The sequence below is a fragment of the Benincasa hispida genome, chromosome 1 (genome assembly GCF_027475165.1).
Source record: "Benincasa hispida cultivar pf3 chromosome 1, pf3_genome.v1.1, whole genome shotgun sequence".
In the NCBI taxonomy this organism is placed as follows: domain Eukaryota; kingdom Viridiplantae; phylum Streptophyta; class Magnoliopsida; order Cucurbitales; family Cucurbitaceae; genus Benincasa; species Benincasa hispida.
In genome coordinates this window covers 7,934,964-7,961,342 of record NC_143478.1, presented here as the reverse complement: position 1 = coordinate 7,961,342, position 26,379 = coordinate 7,934,964, and the positions used below count along the sequence as shown (strand labels likewise).

General features: G+C 31.1%; 1 protein-coding gene across 7 annotated transcripts; it reads right to left on the bottom strand.

Moving 5' to 3' along the window:
• Positions 1 to 9,870: 9,870 nt before the first annotated feature.
• SEC10 (exocyst complex component sec10) lies at positions 9,871 to 21,586 on the bottom strand. 7 transcript variants are annotated; one of them, XM_090315649.1, is made up of 27 exons: positions 21,449 to 21,586; positions 20,103 to 20,175; positions 19,857 to 19,952; positions 19,460 to 19,714; positions 19,295 to 19,369; positions 18,790 to 18,891; positions 18,613 to 18,663; positions 18,321 to 18,426; positions 17,599 to 17,718; positions 17,148 to 17,239; positions 16,548 to 16,716; positions 16,395 to 16,471; positions 16,187 to 16,285; positions 16,007 to 16,097; positions 15,012 to 15,097; positions 14,760 to 14,933; positions 14,340 to 14,393; positions 14,095 to 14,223; positions 13,766 to 13,858; positions 13,538 to 13,684; positions 13,235 to 13,332; positions 12,874 to 12,958; positions 11,996 to 12,054; positions 11,341 to 11,439; positions 11,169 to 11,252; positions 10,278 to 10,384; positions 9,871 to 10,187 (listed from the first exon to the last, which is right to left on the bottom strand). In XM_090315649.1, exons 3-26 carry the CDS (start codon positions 19,950 to 19,952, stop codon positions 10,306 to 10,308), a joined length of 2,520 nt encoding a protein of 839 aa, XP_090171775.1. In that variant the 5' UTR covers positions 20,103 to 20,175; positions 21,449 to 21,586; the 3' UTR covers positions 9,871 to 10,187; positions 10,278 to 10,305. The 7 variants fall into 7 exon arrangements, 6 of the variants coding, with proteins under 6 accessions (XP_090171775.1, XP_090171781.1, XP_090171783.1 ...); XM_090315655.1 differs by having other exon boundaries at positions 20,103 to 20,167; positions 21,449 to 21,538; XM_090315657.1 differs by having other exon boundaries at positions 20,103 to 20,167; positions 21,213 to 21,456.
• Between the last annotated feature and the right edge of the window lie 4,793 nt (positions 21,587 to 26,379).

Here is a 26,379-nt window from a genome sequence, read left to right as displayed (position 1 = left end):
TGAAAAGAAACCCTCCATATAATTGTCACTATCAAAAGAAAAATGATTAAAATATATTCAATAATTTGCTAATTGGAAGAACACTCATTTGAGTTATAATATTTCCCTCGTCTCCTCTTAAAAAAGTAGATTTTTTTTTTTTTTTTTTAATTTTAAAAATGAAGTGATACTGAATTGCCTAATCAGAATTTACATTTTAAAAGTAACATCAAATTGGAAAATTCTTATTAACAAAAAAAATTCAAAAAATATTTACATTTTAGAGTAAAAAATTGGAAAATTCTTATTAATAAAAAAATCCAAAAAACATAAGTAAAAAGTTACAAAAAATACTTTATACTTTTGAATCTTTTTAAATATTTTTTTATATTTAAAAAGACTTCAATATTTACTAGTATTGAAAAGAAATATACTTTAATGATAAATCAAAATTTAAAACTTCAAGATAATAAAAATATCTATCTTTCTTTTTTTCAAATCTACCTATAGGAAAAATTGAATTGAATCATAATAATCCTATTTTTTTTTTTCAATGAATCAAAATTTAAACTTCAAGATATTAAGCATATCTTCTATTTTTTTCCCCAAATATATCTACTCATGAACAATAACAAAAAAAGAAATTGAATTTAATGATAACAATCATACCTTTTTGTCAAAGAACATAAGTTTATGGATTATCGAGATTTCATTTTGGCATGATCCAAATATTTTCTGGACGGATAACTAAAATTCCAATTTTAAAACATTACAAATATTTATTAGTGTTGAAAACAGATCTGGTAGTCAACTATGAATGAAAAATTAAACTTCAAGATATTTAGAATGTGTTCTATTTTTTTTTCCAAATATATCTACTGATGATGAATAACTAAAAGATAATTTTGGATTTAGTGATAACAAACATGCTTTTTTGGCCAAAAAAATAAATTTATGAATTATCAAGGCTTCATCTATTTTCTTTATGAAAAATGAAAACTTCAACTATTTCCTAGGCAGTTCGAATTTATATTCCAAAACAACACGAGTATTGAGGACAAATCTACCTTTCAACGATAAATCAAAATATAAACATCAACCTATTAAGAATATCTTCTATTATTTTTTCCCAAATAAATCTATGAATAGTAACTAATTTTATTTCGATACAATCTAACAATTACAATAGTTTTTTTTTTCTTAAAAAAAACTAGAAAAGATTTAAATTTGAAGGGGAAAAACATACCTCTTCATCAAAATAAATTTCTCCATTTATATGTTAGTTTTCGAGTTACTGGTGGATCTTTTTTGTTTCCTCCATGTTTGTAATGGGCAAATTTGGAATTCAGAATTTTTAATTATGTGGGCAAGAGTCGATTTTGTTGTTGATAAAAGACGTTGAGATTTCTGTTTAGATACGTAGGATAATTGTTAAAGTTTTCTCATTCTTCTTCACTTTCGTTGAAGGGTGATTGATCGATAAAAAACAAATCCGTTGTTGTTAAATTAGGGATCAACCTTTAGAAGTTATGAAATGGGTGTCGAGGCACAGAAAATGATATGGGTGTCGAAGGTAAAATAGTCATTTCTTCAAAAATGAAGGTAAAATGGGAAGTGGAAGATTCTTCCATTTTATGCGCTTTTAGTATAGTAAAGATAAAACTCGGTAAGTTCCATAGAGGATAGAGGGATTCAAATATCAGGCTCGTATGTCGAGCTATGCTCAATTTGGTAGTATGTTAGATGGTTAGTTCAATGGATCATGTTTATATTATCTTTGGATTTTTTGTAATTATTTATTAATGATAACAACTTAATATAAAAAAACTTTAACAGTGAAATTCTAAAATAACGGGGTTAAATTGAAAATTTAAGATATGTTGTTTGCATTAGAATTTAGTCTCTACGATTTATTTATAATTAAAATTTAGTGTCTATAATTTGATAAAATTATCATAAATAACCTCTAAGGTATGAACTATTTAAGAGATTTTATTAAATTATAGAAACTAAATTTTAATTAATAAAATTATAAAAACTAAATTTCTGAATCAAATTTGTAATTTAAGCACATTTCTAATGCGAGGTTGAAAAATGACATATAATTAGGGACAAAATATTGTATCCAGCCTTTTATTTTGCTTTTATTTAATCTGGAATCTCTTGGGGAATATTAATACACATTTTCTATTGGAATATTATTTATTTGTTAGGGCATTTTTTTGTTTAAAATATTGTAGAACTACGCAGGGATTTTTTTTTATTATTATCATTATTATTTTTTCAATTGATGGGTTCGAAAGAATTGAGATGTTGATTGAACAAAGTAATGCACTGAGAATGTGATGATGTGATAGTGAGACTATCTTTTTTTTCTTTTCTTTATATATATATATATAAGGTTTTAAAGTTCTATTTCGATTCTTTTTATTTTCATTCCACATTTTTTTTTTAATTTTCATTTCCCTTTTAGATATCAGTTAATTACCATTTAAACATTAAATTTTAATCCTTCCATTTTCACTAAATTTTACATATAGCTTCTATAATAAAAGCATGACATATATTTAAAGATTGCTTCTAAATAAAGAAAGGTAAGTTAATTTATTTATAAATATATCAAAATGTTAGTGTCTATTAATGATTGACCACGATAGACGACAATAAACATCTTTCGTGGTCTATCGACATCTGTCGTGTCAGTGATAGATGTCTATAACGGTCTATTGTGATCTATCAATGATAGACAGTGATATTTTAGTCTGTTTGAAAATATTTTTAGTAGTCTTACAATTTAAAACAATTACCCTATATATATTTTATTTAAAATATGATATTATATAATTGATGGTCTCAATATGTAATATTACATTATCAATTTTACCATAGAACCTGAAGATAAAGTTTAATGAAACTCTACCCATTAAATTCTAATATTAGAAAGAAGAATATAAAGTGACGAAAAATTCCAGAATCAAAATTAAACTTTTAGAAGTTAGAAAATGAATAAATTAAACTAAATCATTTTGACTTAACTAAATAATTCAAATGCATTTTGAAGGTAACATATAAAAAAAAAATAATAATTTATTACTTTTATTTTCTATTAGTTCAATAACTTGTGTGGAGTGAGAAATTTGAATTACAAACCTCTTGGTTTAAAGTATGCATATGAACCAATTAAAGTAAAAAAAATAAATGAAAACTTTACGCACTTTTTTTTTTTCCTTCAAAAACAACTTTACAAGTTGAGTAATCGTTGTTGCGCTTCTTTCTTTGATATTTACTTGCATTATGAAAGGTCAGTGTTAAAAGATGACAAGATTTTTGATGAACGAGGACTTTCTTTTTCCTTTTTCTCTTGTCAGTGTTGGTTAGACATAACAATACTACTTCAAATCTTCAACTATAACTTCCATCCCTTTTAAATTGTAACTATGTTACCAATTTGAAATTGAATGTCAAACTGTCATTGTTCATTCATTATTTGAATGGAATATTATATTTTCAATTGTGCTTCTATATATATCTTCTTTCTTAAACTTCATTTATAAATGATGAAGTGACATGTCTAGTAGACCATCGATACTGATTAATATGTAGCGAAATGTGGCAAATAAAGAAATTAAATAGAGTAATATGAACGAGATGGATGTATTTGAGAGTGTTATTTTGATTAAAATATGGAGCCCACAAGTAAGGTAGTGGTGTTTGGGTTGGAATTATTTTGCATTATGTTTGAGATTGTTTTTTGTTGGGATTTGTCCATGAATGCACATGCACTTTTCTTGTGTGTGAATGTCCCTCTCTAACTCTCTATCTCCCTATCATATAATCTCATATGTAGTTGTGGTTTTAGGGAGAGAAGTGGTGAATTGGACCATTCTCTTAATAGGTTGTGGAGAGGAATTGTGGGTTTGGCACAAACACATTCCACACACCCAATACCAATTTGCATTTATCCATATGTTTTTTTTTTAGAATGATTTTCCTTTTAGTCCTTCAAATTTAGAATCCGAAAACTAGTCTATACTCGTTAGTTTATGATTAACATTTAAATAAAAAAAAAAAAACATCCTAGTGAATCTTCTCGCTATAAACTTCTAAGATGTTCACATTGTGTCTTTACAAATTATTAATATTATTTTATCAAATTAAATAAATGACAACTTGAAACTAACAATAGTGACTAATTATAAAATATATAATCATCATGGGTTGACTTAGTGTTGGGATTAATAAAGAACTTCAAAGAAATAGGTTCAATCTATGGTGACCATCTATTTAAGATTTAAGATCCTATTAGTTTTCTTAGTACTTAAATGTTGGTTGTTCCGTAAGATTAATTAAGATATGTTGCAAGCTAGTTAGAGTAGTTAAAATATTGAAAGTACGAAAATTAAACTTAAACGTAGGAAGTTACAAAGATTAAAATGGAGTAAAAACGAGAAAGAACCCCCACCGATCCACCATAAAAGGGAGAAGAAGAAGAAGAGAGGAAGACATTTGGTTTTTTCACAATGGTCACAATCAGCAGTCAGTCACACATCAAAGTTTGTATTTTTTTTTTTTTTATAAAAAAAATAGTGAACCAAATGTGAAAGAAGAGTAAATATTTAGTTGCAATTTAGACCTTCAATTGTGGCATATTTTGCATCATTAGAGATGGGATGGGGTTGAGTTGAGCTGTGGGAGGACCTCCAATTTTCAAATCCTTACTTTTTCTCCATTAACCCAAAAAACAAAACACAGTAAGTCACAACAATGTCTTGTCCATTGAACTTTTTAATCTCTCCAAAACACTACCACCCAATACCTTTTCCCTTTTTTTTTTTTTTCCTCTCATCTCTTTTTTCAACCATCTAATCATCTCAACCTTTTTTCTTCATCTATACTATTTTTGTTCCTTCAATTTCTTCGGGTTATTTAGATAGAGGTGGTTTTGAAAGGTAATTGAAAAAAATGGATGGTTTCCAACTTATTTAAGAAAAATGAATGGATTTTTTGTCCCCATCCGAATGCGCCTCTTGAAAAGACGTATTCTGAAATATTTTATTATTTCTTTAGCCCCATATGCTGCATTTAAAAAAAATATATAAACCGATCATTCAGAAATATTTTATTATTTTTCCCCCATATGCCACATTAATGCGTCTGTTGAACACAATTATTTAGTAAATTATACACGATCGTTTAGTAATTTATACACAATCGCTTAGAAAATTATACACGATCGCTTATCGTACAATACACTAAGCGATCGTGTAGAAATTACTAAGCGATGGTATATAATTTACTAAGCGGTCGTATATAAATTATTAAGCAACCGTATATAATTTGCTAAGCGGTCGTGTATAAATTACTAAGCAATCGTGGATAATTTACTAAGCAATTGTGTATAATTTACTAAACGATTGTGTTCAACACATGCATTAATGTGGCGTATGGGGGAAAAAATAATAAAATAGTTTCGAATGACCGGTTTAATTTTTTTTAAATGCGGCGTACGAGGCTAAAAAAAATAATAAAATATTTCAGAATGCGTCTTTTCAAGAGGCGCATTCGGATGGGCATAAAAAAACCACCCCTTTTTCCTAAATAAGTTGGAAACCACCCATTTTCCTCAATTAACTTTCAAAACCACCCCCTATCTAAATAACCAAATTTCATCTCTTTATTTTCTTATATGAACTTCTATCTCATTTTTTACAATCCTAAACTTCTACAAATTTGTTAATCCCATCATAAATTACACCATATTCAAAACAAAACTTCAATCTATACTTTCACTATCAAAATCCGAGGTACTCTACATTTCAAACTTCATTATTTTCCACTTTATATTAAATTAGAGATGCTAACATGGTAGAAATTAGAATGAGAGATTTCGCTATCTCCTATCGAGTATACTCTTCTAGATACAAATTATACAGAAGATAGTATTTACTTTTAGAATGATAGAATATCACCGTCATTAAATAGTATAGATGCTAATGGAACAGGTATATGTTTCTCATTCTTGTTCACACCTTCATAATTTTATAGTCTACATCATGCAAGTTATAACATCTATAATAGATTTGTTCGGTACCTTAAAATTGTTATGTGGTTTGTTTGAATCACATGAAATATATGTTTTTTTCCCTTTTTTTTTGTGAGAATTGGTTTTGAGAGCTCCTACTTTATTATTTTAATTCAATTATTAATGGGTGATGTGACAATGTTTTAATATGGCCTACACCACAGGACACATTCTTTCTTGTTCTATACATTTCTCATGTCCTATCTTCTAAGGTTTCATTTTCTCCAACCTTTTGTCCTTTTTTTTTTCGAAAGAAAAAAAAATCGAAGCAGACAGTTTATTATTATTATTATTTTTTCTCAATAAAAGATAAACATGTTCTTTAGGAACAGATGCGACTTCAATAATTAAGAAATGTGTCCGCGATAAAAATGTTGACAATTATTTGATTTAGAACCTCTTTTGGTCTCTTTGGTTCTAATTATTTTTTAAAAAAAATTGTACGAATCACCCCACACTAATTAATCTTTTTATTTGATCAACTACCCCTCAATTATGTGTTTTGTTATAATTTTGTCCATAAACTTTGGATTCGATCTATTAACCTCTATAACTTGTTAGTTGGCAATTAACAATCTATATTAATATTGATATCGATGAATTTGTAAACTAAAAAATAGACTTTCTATACTAATAGTCTAATTAAATAGGCCAAATTACTATAATGATTTAGATCATTTTTTTTTCATGAATAGCCTAATATGTTGCAATAATATATAAAAAGCAAGTCCAAGAGTTCATAATCTCCCACTAATTTTTAGTCTTTTTATTAAAAAAAATTGAAAAAACACAAATATGGAAAACAATACGAAAATCACGTGCCTTAAAGTAGTTTTTTCCCAAGATTTTCAAAACCCATCACAAAAGGAAATTTTCATTTCCATTGAAATTATGAGATTTTATTTCTTCCCTAATTTGTCTTACAAATTTTGAATATTGATTGAAAATTTATAATCTCCAAATTTGGTGGATTCATTTAATACATAATTATAATACCAAATCTTAGTTTACATCTACCTTTAGTTTTTTTTATACACCAGATTTATTTCAAATATATACGACGTTATTTTAAATATATATAATATTTATTTCAAATATATTTAAAACAATTACAGGTTATTATATAATATACTCTATATTATAATTTTAATCTCATTTCTATTAAGATATATTTCACTAGTCACATCTATCCATGTATTAGTAGAATCTTATTTTCTTCCAATGAGTAGATTCGAAATTAAGATAAGGAATGAGAAATATGAAAATAAGAGCCTCCGTCCGAAAAAATTGTGAAAAATATCACCTAATCTGTAGACAGAGACAAATTACGGTAATTTGTTCCCATTAGGGACATAAACAAAGACAAGGTTATCTTTATTTATTTTATTTTTTTAAAAAAAAAGGACTCCCTAAAGGTCACCCACAATATATACACATAAAAATAAAATTAAAGGATCCGTTTGACATGAAATTGAAATGGATATATCCATATATCTCTGACTTAGATTTATGAGATGATAAAATATGACAAAACCCATATCAAGAATCGATTCACATAAAAATGGGCGTATTAGCTCACCTAAAAGTACGCATAGAATACCAAAGGGTGTTGTTATTCATGTTCAAGTAAGTTTCAACAATACAATTGTGACTATTACAAATGTACGGGTTTGGGTAATTTCTTGGTCCTCCATAGGTACGTGTGGATTCAAAGGTACAAGAAGATAAATGAAGGGAAGTTCCATTAAAGTATGGTGCTACAAAACAAAGAATAATTAGATGACTTGGATCAATATCCGGATCCTATTGTATATGTAAATGATATAAAAAAGTAAGAGTTTCTTTCTTGATTTGTTCTACAGAAATAGAACCTCTCCTTTAGTCATAAAGAGAAATTGTTACGACATAATATATCAGATGGAAAAAGGGTAAGAAGTTGTTTCTCTATTTATTTGATTTTTGACATAATTGATAAATCAAATAAGTAGAGAAAAGTCGGCCATCAAAATTGAATTGATGACCATCACATTACAAATGCGATGTTTTAACCTCTGAGTTAAGCGGGCTCACATAATAGAAATGTTACATGTATAATAACTTACTAAATTGTTGGATCTTAGCTGTTCCTAATTAGAGTATAGAATCTAATTTCATTTCAAATAAATATTAATGATTATGTTCTATTTATGCTCCATATTATATAATAACAATAATGCTAGGGTAAATTGCAAAATTCATCCTTAAAGTATGATAATTGTTGTAATTTTCAATTGTAGTTAGATGCTTTGTTTGAAGAAGTTTCATGGTAGGTGAATAATTTTGAGAACATAACATAATCCTAAGATTTAGGGATATATAATATATCTGTTAATGAATAAACTAAGAAATAATTAAGGGTGTGTTTGGTATGATAAAAGTAGAGAGTTGAGTTGGTAATTATTATCTGGAGAGTTAAATTATCTAGAGAGTTAAATTGTCTGTGTTTGTTTGCAGAGTTGAGTTGAGTTGGTAATTATTGTCTGTGTTTGTTGTGCAGAGTTGAGTTGAGTTGGAGGATATGATGCAGTTTTTTTGTGAATAAGATTAGTTATATTTTTTTCTGTTTGTTTTTTTATTTCATTATTTCATTATTTTATTTTTTTAGTTTTATGCTTTGCTATTGTTGATTAATTTTCAAATATACACGTATTTTCTCAAATCATTTATGACATAAACTGGACAATCTCAATTTGTAGAGCATAATATATTATTTTTCATATATTCTTTTCAAAAACTGTAATAATTCTAATTCTCTTCAATCGATAAAACATACCAACAAAATATTATGAAAAAAAATCTGGATCAAACAGCAAAGATGAGGGAAGAGAAAGAAATGAAAATATATTGATTTTTAGAGTTAGTTTTGAGGAGATAAAAAAAAGGAGTTTTGAGTGGGTAAAAAAGGTTTTAATAACCCATAGGTTTTCTTTATGGGCTTAACAAACATGGGTAATAAATAATCACCCAATCCAATAACTCATACCCATTTATCAAACACCTCCTAAATGAAAAACAATCATTAACGATGATATATTTCGTAATTAATTATTAATAAAAAAATTCTCTAGATAATTAATATTAAATTCATTTTGATTTCCTTTAATATTTTTAATTATAAAACAATACAAAAATTAAATAAGAGAGAGAATGTACTATAAGTTTAAATGTGTCCTGAAAATCTGCAGAAATCTAATTATGAAATATCGTTCAAATTTAGGCTATTTATGAAATTTCGTTCAAGTTTAGGTTATTCATGAAATATCACTCGTGAAATAGATTGATTGTTTAAATCTTTCTAAAATTTATCGAATGTTACTTAAATAATAAAAACAAGTTAAAAATATATATAACTCGCTAATAAGGATAAATATAAAATTTTAACAAACTAGAAGAGATTGATTGCAACAATTAACAAACAACATAAGATAAATTGATCGAAAAGTTCAGATATGTAATCGTAACAAACTCATAATTTAGGAGTAGTTATATATATATATAAGTCCACAAAAATAACAAAAATGAAGATAAAATAAACATGAAAGTTTGAAAAACTAATTTAAATTAAACCTATATGGTTTCAGCTTAATATGTATATGTATGTAAGTTACATTTTTCAGAGAAGAAGAAGAAAGAGTGGAAATTGTAAAAGATTTGGCAGTTCATATTTGTATTAGCTGCAATTTAATAACCATAAAGGATTGAAATGCAAAAAGCTGCAAAGAAGACGTATAAAATGAGAGTCAGACAATAGGGGGAATGGAGAATGAAGATGAAGAAAATTATTGAGATGATGGCACTAGATTATCGTTGTCAAAACCCCACAGAGGGCAAAATGAAAAGAATAATCATTTACAACTTACAAGTACAACAACCACCATGGGAGATAATTCAGTTCCCTTCCCTAAACTCACCTGTCCCACAAACCAACCTATGAATTGAATCTCAATAATGAAAACTATCACCTCACTCCTAACTTAAGAAAAATGTATTCCAAGTTATATCTTTTTCCAAGAGAATATAATCATGAAACAGTAACCAAAGGATGAGTATCAACTATTGCCTCAATTTTTCTGTCCATCAGTTGAAGCTGTGGACAAATTCCCAACGAAACCGGACACATATTATTAGGACATGCAGTATATAGAGAGCTTAACGGATGCTAATGTACGTGACTTACAAGGTCATAGCTCAGACTTAAGGTTGTATCAACTTGAGCTTGGCCACAGAGAACTAAGTCGGGCTGCGAGTTTTGCACTCTTGTAATCCTCTCTAAGCTGGATAAACCTGATTCCAGATAAGCAAGTTCATATCATCCCAATGAACAAGGAACCAAAAAGTTAATAATAACCATGATGAGATCTCACTTGAAGATTATTTCTAGTGTTTTTTCTAAGAAGCCAACGCTGGGCATATTTAAGAGTAATTTTGAATTGAATTAGAATCACTTGTCATGTTCAAAATTACTCTAAAACATGCTTTTAATCATTAAAATTCAATTTAATGTCTAATTTTGGACTTTTAGATCCGATTTTCATAAATCAAAATTGATTTTAGATAATGAAAAATAACGTTAATGATTTTGGCTAAGACAAAAATGATTTTCACCATTTTAAAATCACTTTCAAACATGTCCCATGAGGTCAGATATGAAGAACTCTTGTGGTGGATGCTGAAACCTATATTAGAATTTAAGGAGGTGTTTGGTCAAGGAGTTGGGGAGTGTGTAGTTATAAACTCTACTCCTTATTTGGCCAAGGAATTCATGGGCCTTACGACTAAAAAACATCAATTTTATGCCTTATCAACTCCTTACACCGTAGACTCTAGGAATTTAGAACTTCCACTCGTTGCCCCAAACACCCCTTTAAGGGATAAAGCAAGCAGGTGTAGGATGGGTACCAAGGGAAACCTAATAAAATGTGTATTTCCAGTTTAAGAAGATAAGAGGCTGGAGTTTCACACTTCAACATGAATTCTATAAGGAGACAAGTGAGATATGGCGTCATTATCAATGAATTTCCAACAAATCTACTCTACAACAGTAGCTCAATGAGATCTTGACAAATACCTCTGTGCATCTTTCCGAATACTTGGGGTGCCCTCAAATAGAGTTGAGAGGCTTTCAGGAGCAACAATAAAGACATTGGCCATGCTGGAGAAAAAGGACGCCAAAAGAGAGATTAGCCATTAAAAAAATGTATGGATGATGTAATGTCAAACATAGGAAAAATCCTACTTACATGCCCAGTAACTCAAATTTTTCATCAACAGAAGGAGCATTAAAACTGCGCACAAATTCTCCATACTCCGTTATGTCACGCTTCAGACGTAGGCCTCCGCTGCAATCAAGATAAGCACAAGCATAGATGAATTCAGTAAAACGAAAGCCATTTTGTCCTTACCCTCCATAAATATATCAGAACAGAGATAAGGCAAAGGTTTTTGGTATGGAAAAGGAGCTAATTAAACTCCGAGAGATTTCTAGTTATACATCGTCAAACATTTGCTCAATGTCGTCATGTCCAACAGGGAGAAATAGTAATTACAAGGTTTGTTCTACCACAGTAATAAAGCATAGCTCAACTGGCAATATGAGCATATTGTTTAGGAGTTTTTGGTACAAAATTAATTCGTTTCACTCCTCAGTGAACCAGACCTCTTGTTAATAGATCACCATGACTATACATCATTAGCTCTGGAAAATTCTGATGACCACAAGCATAACCATACATCATGACTCGGTAAATAAGCATAACTACACGTCTATAACTTTTGCCACTGTTCTGTTCACCAATAAGCAAATCCAAACATCAACCAGCAAAGGCATTCACGAAGTAATGATCAAGATGGGTACATTACTTTTCACATGGTAAACACTAGAAGATGGGCAATTACCTTGGATTAAAAGTGAACTTCTGCCAGTGGCTGAGGAGGCCTTTGTGCAACCGATTTCCCTGCAATGAAAATTTTCTCAGTATTATTTCTCATTCAACATTTGCTGTAAAGTAATGGTAGAAGTTCTTCCAGATGCACAAAGTGCTTCAATAGGATACAGAAAATATTAGTTAACAAGCATTGATATGAAAAAGGAGCATCAAAATAGTTATCCATGCACATGGCCTAGAAATCACAGGATTCTATCTGATACGATTATTGTAACACCCCAGGCCCAGGATTCGGAATCCGGATTCGGCCCCTGATGGCCCCGACATTCCCCTGCATCCCCTGCGACCTGGCTACGTCATCCTCACTTGCCTCGAATGCTTCTAGAAGTGAAAGTTGTCCCCACAAACCAACACGGGTCCTTTCAGCATGCTTTGTCCTCACTCACATGCATCCTAGGAAAATTCCCAGGAGGTCACCCAACATAGAATTGCTCCAAGCTAAGCACGCTTAACTTTGGAGTTCTTATGATCGAGCCACCGAAAAGGAAGGTGCACCTTGTTAGTATAGGTAGTAACTTTCAATTATTTTAAGCCTTTCTTAACCATACTTTCATGTCCTCAGGATCCCTCTCATTCAGATGTGATATTGGTTCATTCATGTACCCCTCCTGAACTCGGGTCGTTACATGCCCACCAGCTTCCGCTTGGTTCGTCCCCGAACCACATCTTACTGGGAGAGGTTCCGCTCTGATACCATCTGAACCACATCTCCAGAAATCACAGTGTTCTATATGATGGAATTATTCTCTGTCAACTGGTAGAGTTTGGATAATAGATCGTAAGTGAAACTATACCACATGGTAAACCTGAGAACTTCCGAAATCATACCAGCTCAGTTAAGAAAGCTTGCTTGTTAAGACCTTCAAGGGCAGTAAATGCAGACTCGAGCACGCGAGAAAGGTAAGCCACAACTCTATCAAAGAAAAGAAGATACATTGATTAATTAAAAAAAAATGCATATTCAATATAAATGTTCAGTGCCTAAAATAACAAACTTCAACCAGCTGGTTTCCATTGATCCATGAGTTGAATAAAATGTTAGAAAGAAAAACAATAATTTCAAAACTTTTTGTCTACAACTTCCAAATGCTCTCTCCCATGTTGCCATTATAAATACAACATACCTATTCTATTCAATTGTTTCTTCTATGTCACAAACCATTTTGCAATTCAGTTAAGTTTGATGTACCTCGTGCAAGCATTTGTTGGCCGATGATCAGGAGCAATTCCATCATCAGGAGACCGATAATCTGTAGCCTTCTGTTCAGCAGAAAGCAATCGCTCAACCTGCATATTGATAATATCATATAAGAAATTGTGACATAAAAGCAACTTGGATAAATTAGACATATGTTAAGTAGAAGGGTCGGGAAAAAATTCCAACCAAAGATGGACTGGAAAAGAAGATACACATCAAATGAGAGGGTGTATCAGCTTACATGCTTACTAATCCATTATTTTGACTGGAATCAGACACAAGGCAATAACTGACCTCAGCCATTACAGTTTCAATGCACTGTTGTAGTCCTTTATAAGCTGAAGCCTCCGCACTAGACATAGCTGTTGACATCTCTTCACATGAAGCAGCATGGGCACCATCCACAGGAAGCAAGAGCCGGGAAATTGAATTCGCAAAGTACTACAAAAGAAAGTTCACGTCATTTCTTTGCATATTAAGGAGCTGGTCTCAACGTGGTTAAATAAGAGAGCATCATCGTACTTGCTGAACTATTGCCACACTACTACCACAACGTTGTACAGCAACCATGAAAGATCTGAAACTGCTTTCACCAGCTGCTGCCGCCGCTTCTGCCTGCATACATGATTTAAGACAGTTTTCATCGTCACTTTTGAGTACACTAAATCTATTCCATCATTTTGCTGGCTCCTCCATTTGCGTTCTATGTCTTATTTAGGATGCTCAATATTTCCTCTATTGATGTTGTAGTTCTTTATCTTTGGTAAACTAAGGCAATAATTTTTACAAAAAGAAAATAAAATCTACGATAATTTTGAATACAATAAAAAGAGTAACGATCAGAAAATTACTGCAGAAGCAGCCGCAGCAGCCACTCTTCTACTGACACTTGTACCCAGCACAAACCTTTCCCTCAAAGCAGCTGCTTCAGTCAAGCTATCCCTAGCCCTTTCAAGCCCATCTGTAATATACTGACTGACCTGCAATTTGAGTAGAAGAAAAATAAACCCCAAGTACATATAAAACCAAAAAGGAAAAAAAAAAAAAAGAAAAAAAAAGAAAGAAAAGAAAGCTAGCAATTGAATTTATCACTTACTTCATCAAGCAGACAGGTAAAAACAGCTCTTACATTGGCCGCCAAAGTAGCAGGCTGCAGGGTAACATATAAATGTTAACAAATGAAAGGAAAAGGTTCAAAATCCATGTAATCAATGTTATCCATTGTAGACACTATCTATCTCTATGTTACTGAAATCTAAGATAAAACTTTATGAAGTCTAATACATAGCATTTGATGAATATGTATATGACAAATTAGAAAGATTAAATATGTTTCAATTTAAGAGGTCTTATAAAAAGTTACGTTTCAACTTTCAGAACATTTTTAACATTGATTATATTGGATAAGACCTAACTTGAATATGCAATTAATTGAAGACATAAAGACACTGGATTCAAACGTTTCATAATTCTAATCTGAAATGATAACAGAATTAATTGATGGAACAAATATTACTTGAGATGAGAATAAAGTGCATCTAGAAATTGCTTCCTCATTCCATCTCACAAACTCTGTAACAACAGTAACAGAAATTTGTTGGGGTGAAGTTGCTATTGAAGCTCCTTTTGAACGTCCTATAGTACCAGATGACTCAGGAACTTGTTGGTTCTCTGCACGTAACTCTTCCATCTGCAAATCATACATATTTAGTCCCTGATAAAAACATGAATTGATAACTCAGGTCAAAACAGAGTGCCAGTAGTAAACCTTAGCCTGATACAGCTGTCTTAGAGATGCCTGTTCATGCTCCGGATACTCTTCCTTGTGAGCAGAAAACAAAGACTCCGTGAGGCCTGAACCAACAATTCAAACTTTATGTCAGCACAACAAGATAAAATATTGTATGAAGCTACTACACTGGTAAGAGACAACAAATTGAATGATATTAGCATTAAATAAACAAGTGATGGAATTAGGGGAAACCGTCATCCAAAATAACCTGTTTTCCCACCAAAAAGAAAAGAACAAGAAAAACATGCTTAATTTTAATCGGATAGATGACAACTTCAGCCCAATATAACTATTCCACATCCAAATGACCAACTAGTGACCCAAATACATATTAATCACCTCCATTATCTTTCCAATGGCATAGAGTATTCATTTCTTTGAGTTAAGATCGTGCAATCCAAAGCTAAGAAGTAGGCCTATGTTCAGTTATGTAGGTTAGGTTTTTCCCAGCTACATGTTTGTGAATCCTATCAGCCACATTAACCCAAGTACTACAAAACTAATTTTTTATAATATGCACCAACTTCTATGAATAATGAACTTGCAATCCAAACACATACTGTAGAGACCTCATTTCTTAGCCCAATTACAAACACGGATTTCACAAGCTTTCCAATCCAAGCTTCACAAATTTAGATGTATCGAAACTATGAGACAAGCCTCCTAAAAATGTACTGCATATTTGCAATCTAAGAACGGGTTTATTGAGTCGTGGATGCACTTTTAAGAAATACCCAAAAGATCTTTCATGAAATTTACAAATTAGTCATGAATCCTTCTAGGTTGAATTTTTTTTGAAAAACAGAATTTATTTTTTCTCAATAAAAAATTACTACAAATACGGTTAAGGTGTTCAAAATATATTAATCATTGCATTGGCCATTATATGTATAATGCAATTTTCTGAATGAATGATAAACACAAAATTCACAAATAATTTAACAAGGAAAGTTCAAAATATTAGTCATTACCTTCAACGTCTAAATCACCACACCCAACAGCTCGTAGGTCTCTAGCAAGCTCTTGTGTTTTCTCATATGCCACCGCCAGCATTCTAAGGTACTGAAAATAATACTCAAAACAATCACAAATAATCCTTCTAGAAGAACAATTGGAAGCATAAATTTCAAGATTCTAGTAGATCCACCCACTAATAAAAGCCCGCCTTCTTCCATTGGAGGAAGATTCACAAGGGACGGCTTCACCAATAACTTGTCTAAAAGAGCGGTGACCCGTTGCTCCAATACACGCTGTAGTTACACATAATAAAATCAGATTCATTGAGAACATATACTGACTTCCTACTTAAAAGATAAAATTTTGTACAAGGCAATTGAGAGACTTGATGTTGTAACATGCCTGGACTAAGATTGACATAACATCATTCGGAGAAGGAAATACTGCCATTATTGTTGCAGCTTCTTTTCTTACAGTATCTGCAGAACAAACAATCAAGATATAACAAATTCATAAAGCAAAAGCCCAAATGAGTGAGCCTTTCCACTTTCCTACCTGTAATTTCTTTGTACAAGGAAGATAGCCCACGAGCAACATTGCTCGGAGTGGCCTGCAAACCCTGCTCACCAAGAACCAATCTGGTGTCCGCATTCATAATTTCAACATCAATAAACATGGGACGTGTTGCCACATAATGTTGCATGGCACTAGTACCTCTGTTAAACTGCATGGAAGTTTTCAGTGATCAAACTCTTCTGGAAAAAGAGGGTGCTGGTTCTTAGATGAGCTAACATGTTTCCCCACAATTTCCTCAATACCTCCAACATTATCATTGCATGATGTAATTTCTTCAACTTAAACAGTTTGTTATTATGCCTTCATGCATCAGTAACGAGGATAATGTAAGCAGAAAACTTGTAAATTAAAATAAGGGTATAAAATCTTCTGCTTTGAACGTGGATTAAGACTGTTGATGACAAATTAACATGCAACCTAATGAGTGATCAACAAGCAATGATCGTTATTGCAAACATACTTGGGAAAAGGGAAAATACAAAAACAAAAGAAAAGAAAATATGAGCATGAAAGTGGGGCAGTGCGAATTCTGCAAAGAGACCAAAATCACAGCTGGTTGGATACATAAGATACAATTACCTGTGAAAGAATTTTAGCACATTCAGCCATAGTAGATAATTCTCTTCTTTGTGATGCTGCATCAAAACGAGACAACAATCTATTCTCCAATTCTGCCAAAAAAAAAACGATAACCATAACACATTAGTAAAGAATGGAACAACCATGCGATTGTTTTTTTTGGAAAAATCCATCATAAATTCACGAAACCCACAGGAAACTCAATATGAAGCAACGAGAGGTCAATAGTTTCAGCTGCACTTCTCATTGCTTTTTCCATTTTTTTGTTTGTGGGGGTGGGGGACAGACTAGGTTTTATCTGACGTCTTTGCAGTAACAATGAAAACAAAAATAATGAACAATAAAATATTGAGAGAGATGTGGAAAAGTTTGACGAGCAGCAAGAAAAGTTCAAAAACATTATAAAGGTCACAATTCATTAAAACTACAAGATACCACAAAGCTGCCGTACCATTACAGTAGTCCTGAAGGTTAGCAACTGCAACCTCTAAACCCCTGCTGGCAGTTGCATTTCCTACAATTGATGGAACGGAGATCCCTTGTCGTCCAATATCTTCCTCAGCAAATGACCCTAGAACCAAATAACAAGTAACAAGCACATAAAGTTGACATAATGCTACAGAACCTTGAAATTGATTTCATAAATAAGAGGACTTAAAAGCAATTACAGATCCAAAATAATAAACCACAAGAGGTTTCATAAACTATGGAGTTCTGCAATAGATCCAACTGAATAGTGAATAGTTTTTTTTCTTCTGTTCTCGAGTATATAGAGTGTGGCAATACGAAGTACATGAAAATAGACACTAGATTTTTGGGGAACTTCCCATCTATCCACATGATTTGTTTGACACTCAAGTTTCTGTCTTTTTTTTATAACAATAATAATAATAAAATTTGAATTTTAAATTTAAAAAAAAAAAAAAAAAAAAAAAAAAAAAAAAAAAAGAAAAGAAAAGAAAAAACCCGACTTTCATGCTGATCAAAATCAAAAGTTCTTAAAGAGCTTGGCTTTGCAACTACAATGGAAAGCAGAAAGAACAAAAACATGTAGTTTCAACAAGGACTAGCAGAAAGACCACGATCAAAAGAGTAATATAGAAATAGTATTATTTGTGGATATAACTGAAACATGGTTAACTATGAACCCAAGCATTGATAACGATGACTTACGCAATTTTTGTGCAATTGAGGCTGCCTCTGCAACACGACTATCATCAGAGAATAATGGTGAAAGCTCCATTAAGTCACCAGGGCTGCCATTGAATTCCATCAAGTACTGCATTGATTGATTATAAGGATATTTTTCATTTCATTATAATTAACTTTAAAATGGAAAGGGGAAAAAACCAATATAGATATGCACAAACCAAAAAAAAGCCATAAAGTAGAAAATATAGTAACATTGGTGGCAGCGGAAGAACTTCAATCATGAATTAGCAGTTTCCTTAATCCTTTATAGTACCTTTATCAACTCTATTGTTTGACTAGCAGTTTCCCTTTGGGCATCTGCACTCTGACAAGAGACAACCAAGCAAATTAAAAACTTTTGTCCCAGTTGCCACACTAATGGCACTATTAAGATTTTGTGAATCCATGATTCAATATAATTTAAATGTCATATAGGACACGAAAGAATTACTTGTAGATGATCTCCTATTTTTGCAGCAGTCTGTCCAACACTTGAAATGCGTGAATCTAACCTTGCAAAACTGTCGAATAGGCCATCGACACCTTTTTCCAACTGTCAATAATGTTGTATGTTTGATAGGTTAAACAATAAGATGTTATAAGTTCCAAAATACAAAAATGGAGATTTACAAGCTACCTCTCCTTACGGAGGTAGAAAACCACTAGTAAAGGAAAAAATGTAACAAATTAGAATCAGTTTAATCAACAATCCATGATTTGTGAAACTTCTTAGCCTCTATGAAACCTTAACCGGTCAATCAATTAATTGATTTACAGTAATAACTCACAAAGGGATTCCCTTATAACCCATACGAATTAAGGAAATAAAAATAAAAGTAGAAATTGAAGTCGAATATCATATATGCATGAAATAAACTCAAATTTTAGATGGTTGTGCATTAAGCCATTAAGAATTTCTATCTTCACCCAAAAGATATATGCTATAGTTAACAAACCTCAGCAAGTGTCTTGCGATGCTTGGAATCTTGGGCAGCAACATCTTTCTTGAGATTGTAAAGCTTACCATCAATCTTTAACCAGAATGAAGGGGGAGTTAAAGCCTTCATATAAAGTTATGATATTTTGGCAGAAGTCTTATGGCCTTCAGTCAAATGACATACCTGTTTTCGAAGATCAACCAACTCTTGGCTGGAATCCTTGAACAGTGCTAAGAGCTTGTCAACTTCTGGAAACAAAGGAGTAGATAGCCCTTGAGAGAATTTAATGGTATCTGATGCTCCCCGTACATGCCCATTAGGGAAAACATCATTGCTAATGTTGTTGTGTCCTTCTATTGGATCAGTTTCTTCCTCTTGAAATGAAGGAAGGAGCTCATTCACCAAATTTCCAAACAGTGCATCAAAGGAAAAATCACCCTACAAAACCAAAATATAACTAAGGCTCCTTCCAAATTCATATGAAGATTAATATTATGGCTATCTCGAGTGGTATGTTAATTAATTGGGTAACTTCAAAAGAGAGGATAGTCAAAATGATAAATTGAGAAAATTGTCTTACCTTAAAATCTTCAACATCCAAAATGAGGGGAAGAGAGCTAACAGATGGATTTTTTGAATGCATGTCTTTTTTGGACCCATCTCTAGTCTCTTTCATCTAGTTTGCAGAGAAGAAATCAGAGAACAGAGTCAGAGTAACAGTACGATTCTAGCAATATGCCACTCAATCTTAACTGATATTAGTTGAATATAATCGGTGTTTGCATCAAATGAACAAGACTAGTGTCAAATCTAACAAGAAGCTGACCTTTTAATGAATATGAAGAAAATATACAGATCCAGTTCCTTTCAAGTGTTGTTCAAACTTGTAAGCTGCAGTTCTAGAATAAAAGAATACAAGTTAGCCACAAGGTAACAAGTAGATCAACTTAAGCCTAGTGTTGAGTACACTTATTGTGTCCATGACCAATACAACTACACAAACACCAAAGCATGTGGAACAGAATAACTAGTATCCATATAAAAATGGCTTTCATTTTCAGATTAGAAAACAAAGAATCAGAAAGGAACATGTGTAGTATCAAAGTCAAGCAATAGTATATCCCAAACGCAGCCATATAAAAAGACCAAATGTGCAATTTTAGTTCCTCAGACGTGTGCTCAACAGAAACTGTAATGAATTAAACCTTGCTAGTCCCATTCGGTTCAAGCCTTCCTAATTGAGAACAGGTTCAGTTAAATAAGCAAAAAAAACAACAAAGAAACATTCATTGAATGAAAATGAATTAATCCTTTTAGTTAGACATCAGTATCACACCCATGAAAATAATCATCAATTCTTTCGTGTAGTGAATTGAAACTTCAATCCCACACAAATCCAAAAAGGTAAACTCTCCGGTTCAAAACAAAACAGTAAATTGTTACATTAATTTAAACAAACAAAAACTCAACCAAGAGGAACCCGTGTAGTATTGTGGTAAATAAAGCATTACATGCACCAAAAAACAACGAGACACATCCAAGGAAAAATGAAAAAGACACATCAATTGCTTCAACTTAAACTAGTTCACACTTCTATTAAAAACCGCGAAGATCTCTGCTTTTCCTGAAATGGGTTCTTCTTTTTGAGATCAATCATTCCGATTTGCGCTCATATTTTTCAGCCTAAATGTCTAAATGTGTCACAAATTCACACAAGTTACCCAAATTCAGGGTATTAAATCATAAGTATCGGATTGGGATGGGACAAATAACTTGCTATTGCAAGCAAAACCAACATTTCCATTGATCAAAATACAACAGAGCCTCATCTTACAAATTGACTACGACCCAATAGCAGAACTGTATATCTGGTGATCGAGAGCAACTTTACTATCCAAAAACTAAAAACATAGCTACTTTAATCAATCAGACGAACCCGTTATTGGGCTTGCAATTCATGCTTCAAACATCCAGAAAAAGTAAAATTTAGAAGGAAATTTCTAGTGGGAAAGAACTAGAGCAGAATTAGTTTGGCGAAGAATCCTGGTAACAACAAGGAGAAGCGGGCAGCAGAATAAAATTGATCAAATCTACGGAAGATGTGGGAAAGGGAGGAAAATCAAAAGGGGGGAGTAATTGCATAGTGATCCAAGGCGAAATTGAAAGGCATACCTCTGAATAGAGACAGTGAAGGAGAGCTGTTGCTTCGTCCTTTGAATGATTTCTGATTTGGTCTGGGTTTGGTTTGAGAGAATAAACAGACTTTTCTATATTTTCCAACGAAAACTACAATGTAAAAACCAAACCATGTCAAATTACCATTTCACCCTTCTCCCCTTCAAATGAATTAAGAAAAATATATATAACTTTGTTATTTATATATATATATATATATATATATATTAGGGGAAAAAACAGCTAAAATAGATCAAAGTACATTGGAGTATTTGGAGAAAAAAAAAAAAGAGTCGTGAAACCGGAGAATAATATAAGTATTAATGAGATCATGAACATTTTGAACCGAAAGCCAAATTTTTAAAACTAAAAAATTAATTTTTTGTAAATTAATTTTTATTTTTGGAATTTGGCTAGAAATTTAACCATTATAATTAAAAAAAATGCAAATTATTATAAGATATTAGAAGAAAAAATACTTCATTTTTAAAAATAAATAATAAAAAATGAAACGGTTACCAAATGGGCCCGTAGTTTTCAAAAACTTACTTTTGTTTTTTGAATATGACTAAGAATTCAACTCTATTACTTAATAAAGATGCAAATCATTGTAAGACAATGTAAAAAAATATGCTTAATTTTAAAAACCTAAAAACAAAAAACCACATAATTACCTAACAAGGCCTCCATGTTTTGTTATTTAAACAAAAGGTTCATATTTTGTGTTTTTTTTACAGTGACCTAAAAGACGATTTCATTGTTTTTTAAGTACAATTGTTTCATTAATTAATTAGACTCCTTTTTAAGTTTTATTTTTCTATTTACTAAAGTAAAATTGTAAATTTCACGTGTAAAAATGATAATGACTTTGATAAATATATAGTATTTATTTTTAAACTCATCCCATTTTTTATTAAATTAATATTGTATTATAAATTATATGACATTATAAAATAATAATTATATTATTTATTATAATAGAAAATATGTTAATATCTTACTTTAACACTACACCTGTTTTTATGGTTTATAAAAAACAATTAAATAGCTATTTAAATTGGCAAATTTTAAATATGGTACTAAATACATATTATATTTAAAATATAAAACACAACTTCATTTTTCATTATACAATTTATTTTAAAAATTTTGTTTTCACTAATGTAGCTTTTTAAGTTTGAGAAGATAGTTAGTAAACAATGTTTTGGGTTAAGATAATGGGCGACCGGCAAACGAAGGGAGCTGGCCCAAAATGAAAATAAAGAGGCTTTTTTTCTTTAGATTTACCCCTATTTTTCGAAAATGCCTTTAATTTTGTATCCTTTCAATAAAGACTTTCACACTCTTGAACAAATTTATCCTTTTATTTTATTTTTTATTTTTGTTTTTTTATCGTTGTTTTGTATGTATTTATCACTTTTCATTAATGAGCCACCTTTTCTTGTATTTTTTATATTGTTTAACGTGCTTTAGATTGGCTAAATAATGAAGGGATGTTTCATCTTTTAATACATTTTTAATTATTTTTTGTGTAAAATAAAACTATTTTTAATCATTCTGCTTGCTCTTCTTCATCTCTCTCTTCTCGGTAATAGAAAGGATTGTGTTTTTTTCTCCATTATCCGATCTCTTCATGTATTTTCTTATTTCTTTTATTTTTTTCATACATTACTTCTCTCTCCTTCTATTTCCTCTTCATCTTCATTTTTTTCATTTTTCATGTTACTCATGTCATTCTCCGTTTACAATTATTTTTTTCTTCCATTTTTTCACGTGTTCAATTCCATTTTCTTCATGCACGAACTTTCTTCATGCATTATCTTCTTCCTCCCTTTGTCCTTCTTTATTTTCTTCATGCGTTTTTTTTTTTTTTTTTAGTTTTTTCTCCATTATTTTCTTCCTCCATTTTGTTCAGTTTTTTGTTGTTATATTTATTTGTATACTGAGATATATATGATATATGAGTTAGTTTAGTTTAAAAATAATTCTACATATATGATTTATTATATACTGCATTTTATAGGTATTCTTACTATTCCAATTTTATATGACGGTCATTTCAACGAGAGAGATAATTACATCAATTACAAAGTAGCTAAAATAGATTTCCATCATCAAATATCCTTTGATGAGCTCAGCGATTAGTAGTTGATAAGATAGACAGCGTAAATAATTGTGGTAACGTTGATATTTTTGTGTATGTTGGATCAAAGGATTTTATGAAGAAATATTTGAAACTTAGAGAAGATAATGATGTTAGATGGTTGTTCTACCTAATTTCCAATGGTGTTGAAAAATATTGCTTATTGATTATTATTTTTTCAAATAACCTATCAATAGTCTTGGATAATATATCTCCCAATGAAACTATAAGCAATATTAATGATGATGAAGGTTGTTATTACGAAACAATTGATTTGGCGAAGATTTTTCCTAATTTTCAAGTTAAGATCGATGACATGTTTCCTTTGGAAGATGTCTTGTTGGATGTTATGCGAGCTATAGCAATCAGAGATAACTTTCAATACCAGATTCTTAAATCAAATAAGAAAGTTTTGGTACTAACTTGTTTTGTCGATGAATGTTCCCGAATTTAGGGAAAGTAGATGAGTGTTCCTTTAAGAGGTGTTTCGGGACTTGAACAAAGGGTTCTATCCTCTCAATTGTTCGAGAAGGGTTTCTGTTTAATGGTTTGACCATAAACAGGTTATTCATTAGCTGAGTACTGGTACATAAGGATGTAAAGGTAACTTAGGGGTAAAACGATAATTTGACCCAGTTTACAAACATTCGTGAAGGACTAACTTGTTGTTATTGATCTATATTCATGGACACGAAAATATATCTATAGTGAGAAGAGCGCAGTTGTGGATCTTAGTGGAGTGTACCCACAACGAATGAATGTTGATTAGTTTGATAGATGAGTTTAGTCAGTTAATCTCATATCTTAGAGCTTCTAATCTGTAGGTCCATAAGGTCCCCTTCCTAGCTCGTAAAGAAAACTGAGGTAACTATGTCTTATATTGAGTTTTTTGAAATTTTCAAATTCATTAGGAAAATAATATAATGTATAATGATACATTATAATATAAACTTAACTTTGGATATGATTCAAAATTAATTTATGGAAAAATTAAATATTTAATAATTTATTTATTTATTTACCTTTTAATTAAGAGTTAACTCTGACATAGGGAGTTAACAGAAACGTGGGATGATTCCCACGTTTCACTCTCACTCCCTCCTTAATCAAAACCTGCAAAACGTATTGCTTTGCAAGTAATGAGTTATTGATCTTAGAGATACACAGAAAATTTCTATTCCTTTGACTTCTCTCCTAAATTCTCCTTTTCTTTTTCTAATTCAATTGGTTCCCACAAACTAAAACCCTCAAAAAATTCTCAGAGGATAGGGAGGTAATGCTTGTGGTGGTGTTGATTTCATGAATTCAATTAAAGTTTTTTTTTTTTTTGGTTCAACAAAGGTGAAATATTTATCCTTATTCTCTAATTGCATGCTTAACCTAGGATATCTTTATAGTAGGCAATTTTTTCGTTGGCCTCTATATTATTTCTGAAATTTCTAGTGTATAAGTATTTCAAAAATCCCAAATTAATAACGATTTTAGTTTCGTGATTTCTGATACGTTAGGGCTTTCATCCCTACAAGATCAAGAGTGTGTCATTGTTTGCTTGTATGTGGATGATATGTTAATAATGGACACAAATAGAACTGTCATTGATTCCACTAAAAGGATGTTAAAATCCAACTTTGATATCAAAGACCTTGGTCTTGCTGATGTTATCCTTGAAATTCAAATAACAAAAAATCCAAGTGGATACATACTTTCTCAATCTCATTATGTAGAGAAAGTACTACGAAAAATTGATCATGTTGAGAGTAAGTCGACTGTTACTCCATTTGATCTAGTAAGTTGATGAAAAATAATGATAAAGGTGTCTTCTCTAGAATATTCTAGAGTTAATTGGTAGCTATGTACATAATAAATTGTACAATACCTGATATTTCCTATTCAATAGGAAGGTTAACAAAATACACTAGCAATCATGTGTATGATCATTTGAATGTGTTAGTTAGAGTTCTAAAGTGCTCGAAGTACATTCTAGACTATGAATTGCATTATACGAGGTATCCACATGTACTGGAAGGATTTAGTGATGCTAATTGGATTTCTGATAGCATGGAGACCAAATCAACCAATGGGTATATTTTTACCTTAAGTGGAGCAGTTGTATCATGAAAATCTTCAAAACATACATGTTTAGCACATTCTACTATGGAATCAGAGTTTATAGCTCTTAATAAAGCCGAAGAAGAAGTTGAATGACTTAGAAGTTTTCTTGAAGATGTTTCATTATGACCAAAGCCCGTAAGTGCAATATATATTTATTTTGACAATTTACGGCTTCTATGAGAGCCAATAATAACATATATAATGGCAGGTCATGACATATTAGATGCAGGCATAATTTGATAAGACAATTGCTCTATAATGGAATAATTTTCATTGTTTATGTGAAGTTGAAAGAAAATATTGCAGATCTTTTGATGAAAATATTATCAAGAGAGAAAGTCACATATACATCGAGGGGAATGGGCTAAAACCTATGAAATGAGTTATATGGTGGTAACCTAACCTAGTTGATTGGAGATTTCAAGATCTAGGTTCAATAGACAAATTAGTTGGATTATTCATAATTGACACACTAAGAAACTTATAGCTTCTTTCTATTTCTATGATGTTCTAGAGTGTGTGATTTGTTGATGTTAAAGTTATATTGTTATCTTGTTTTACAAGAGGAGTAATGACAGTATGCTCTTAAGCAATATTACCTATAAGAGAGTAGAAGTGGGGTCGCTTCTATAAGAACTTTCCAAATGGCTTATGTTCCCCAAAACTCTAAAGA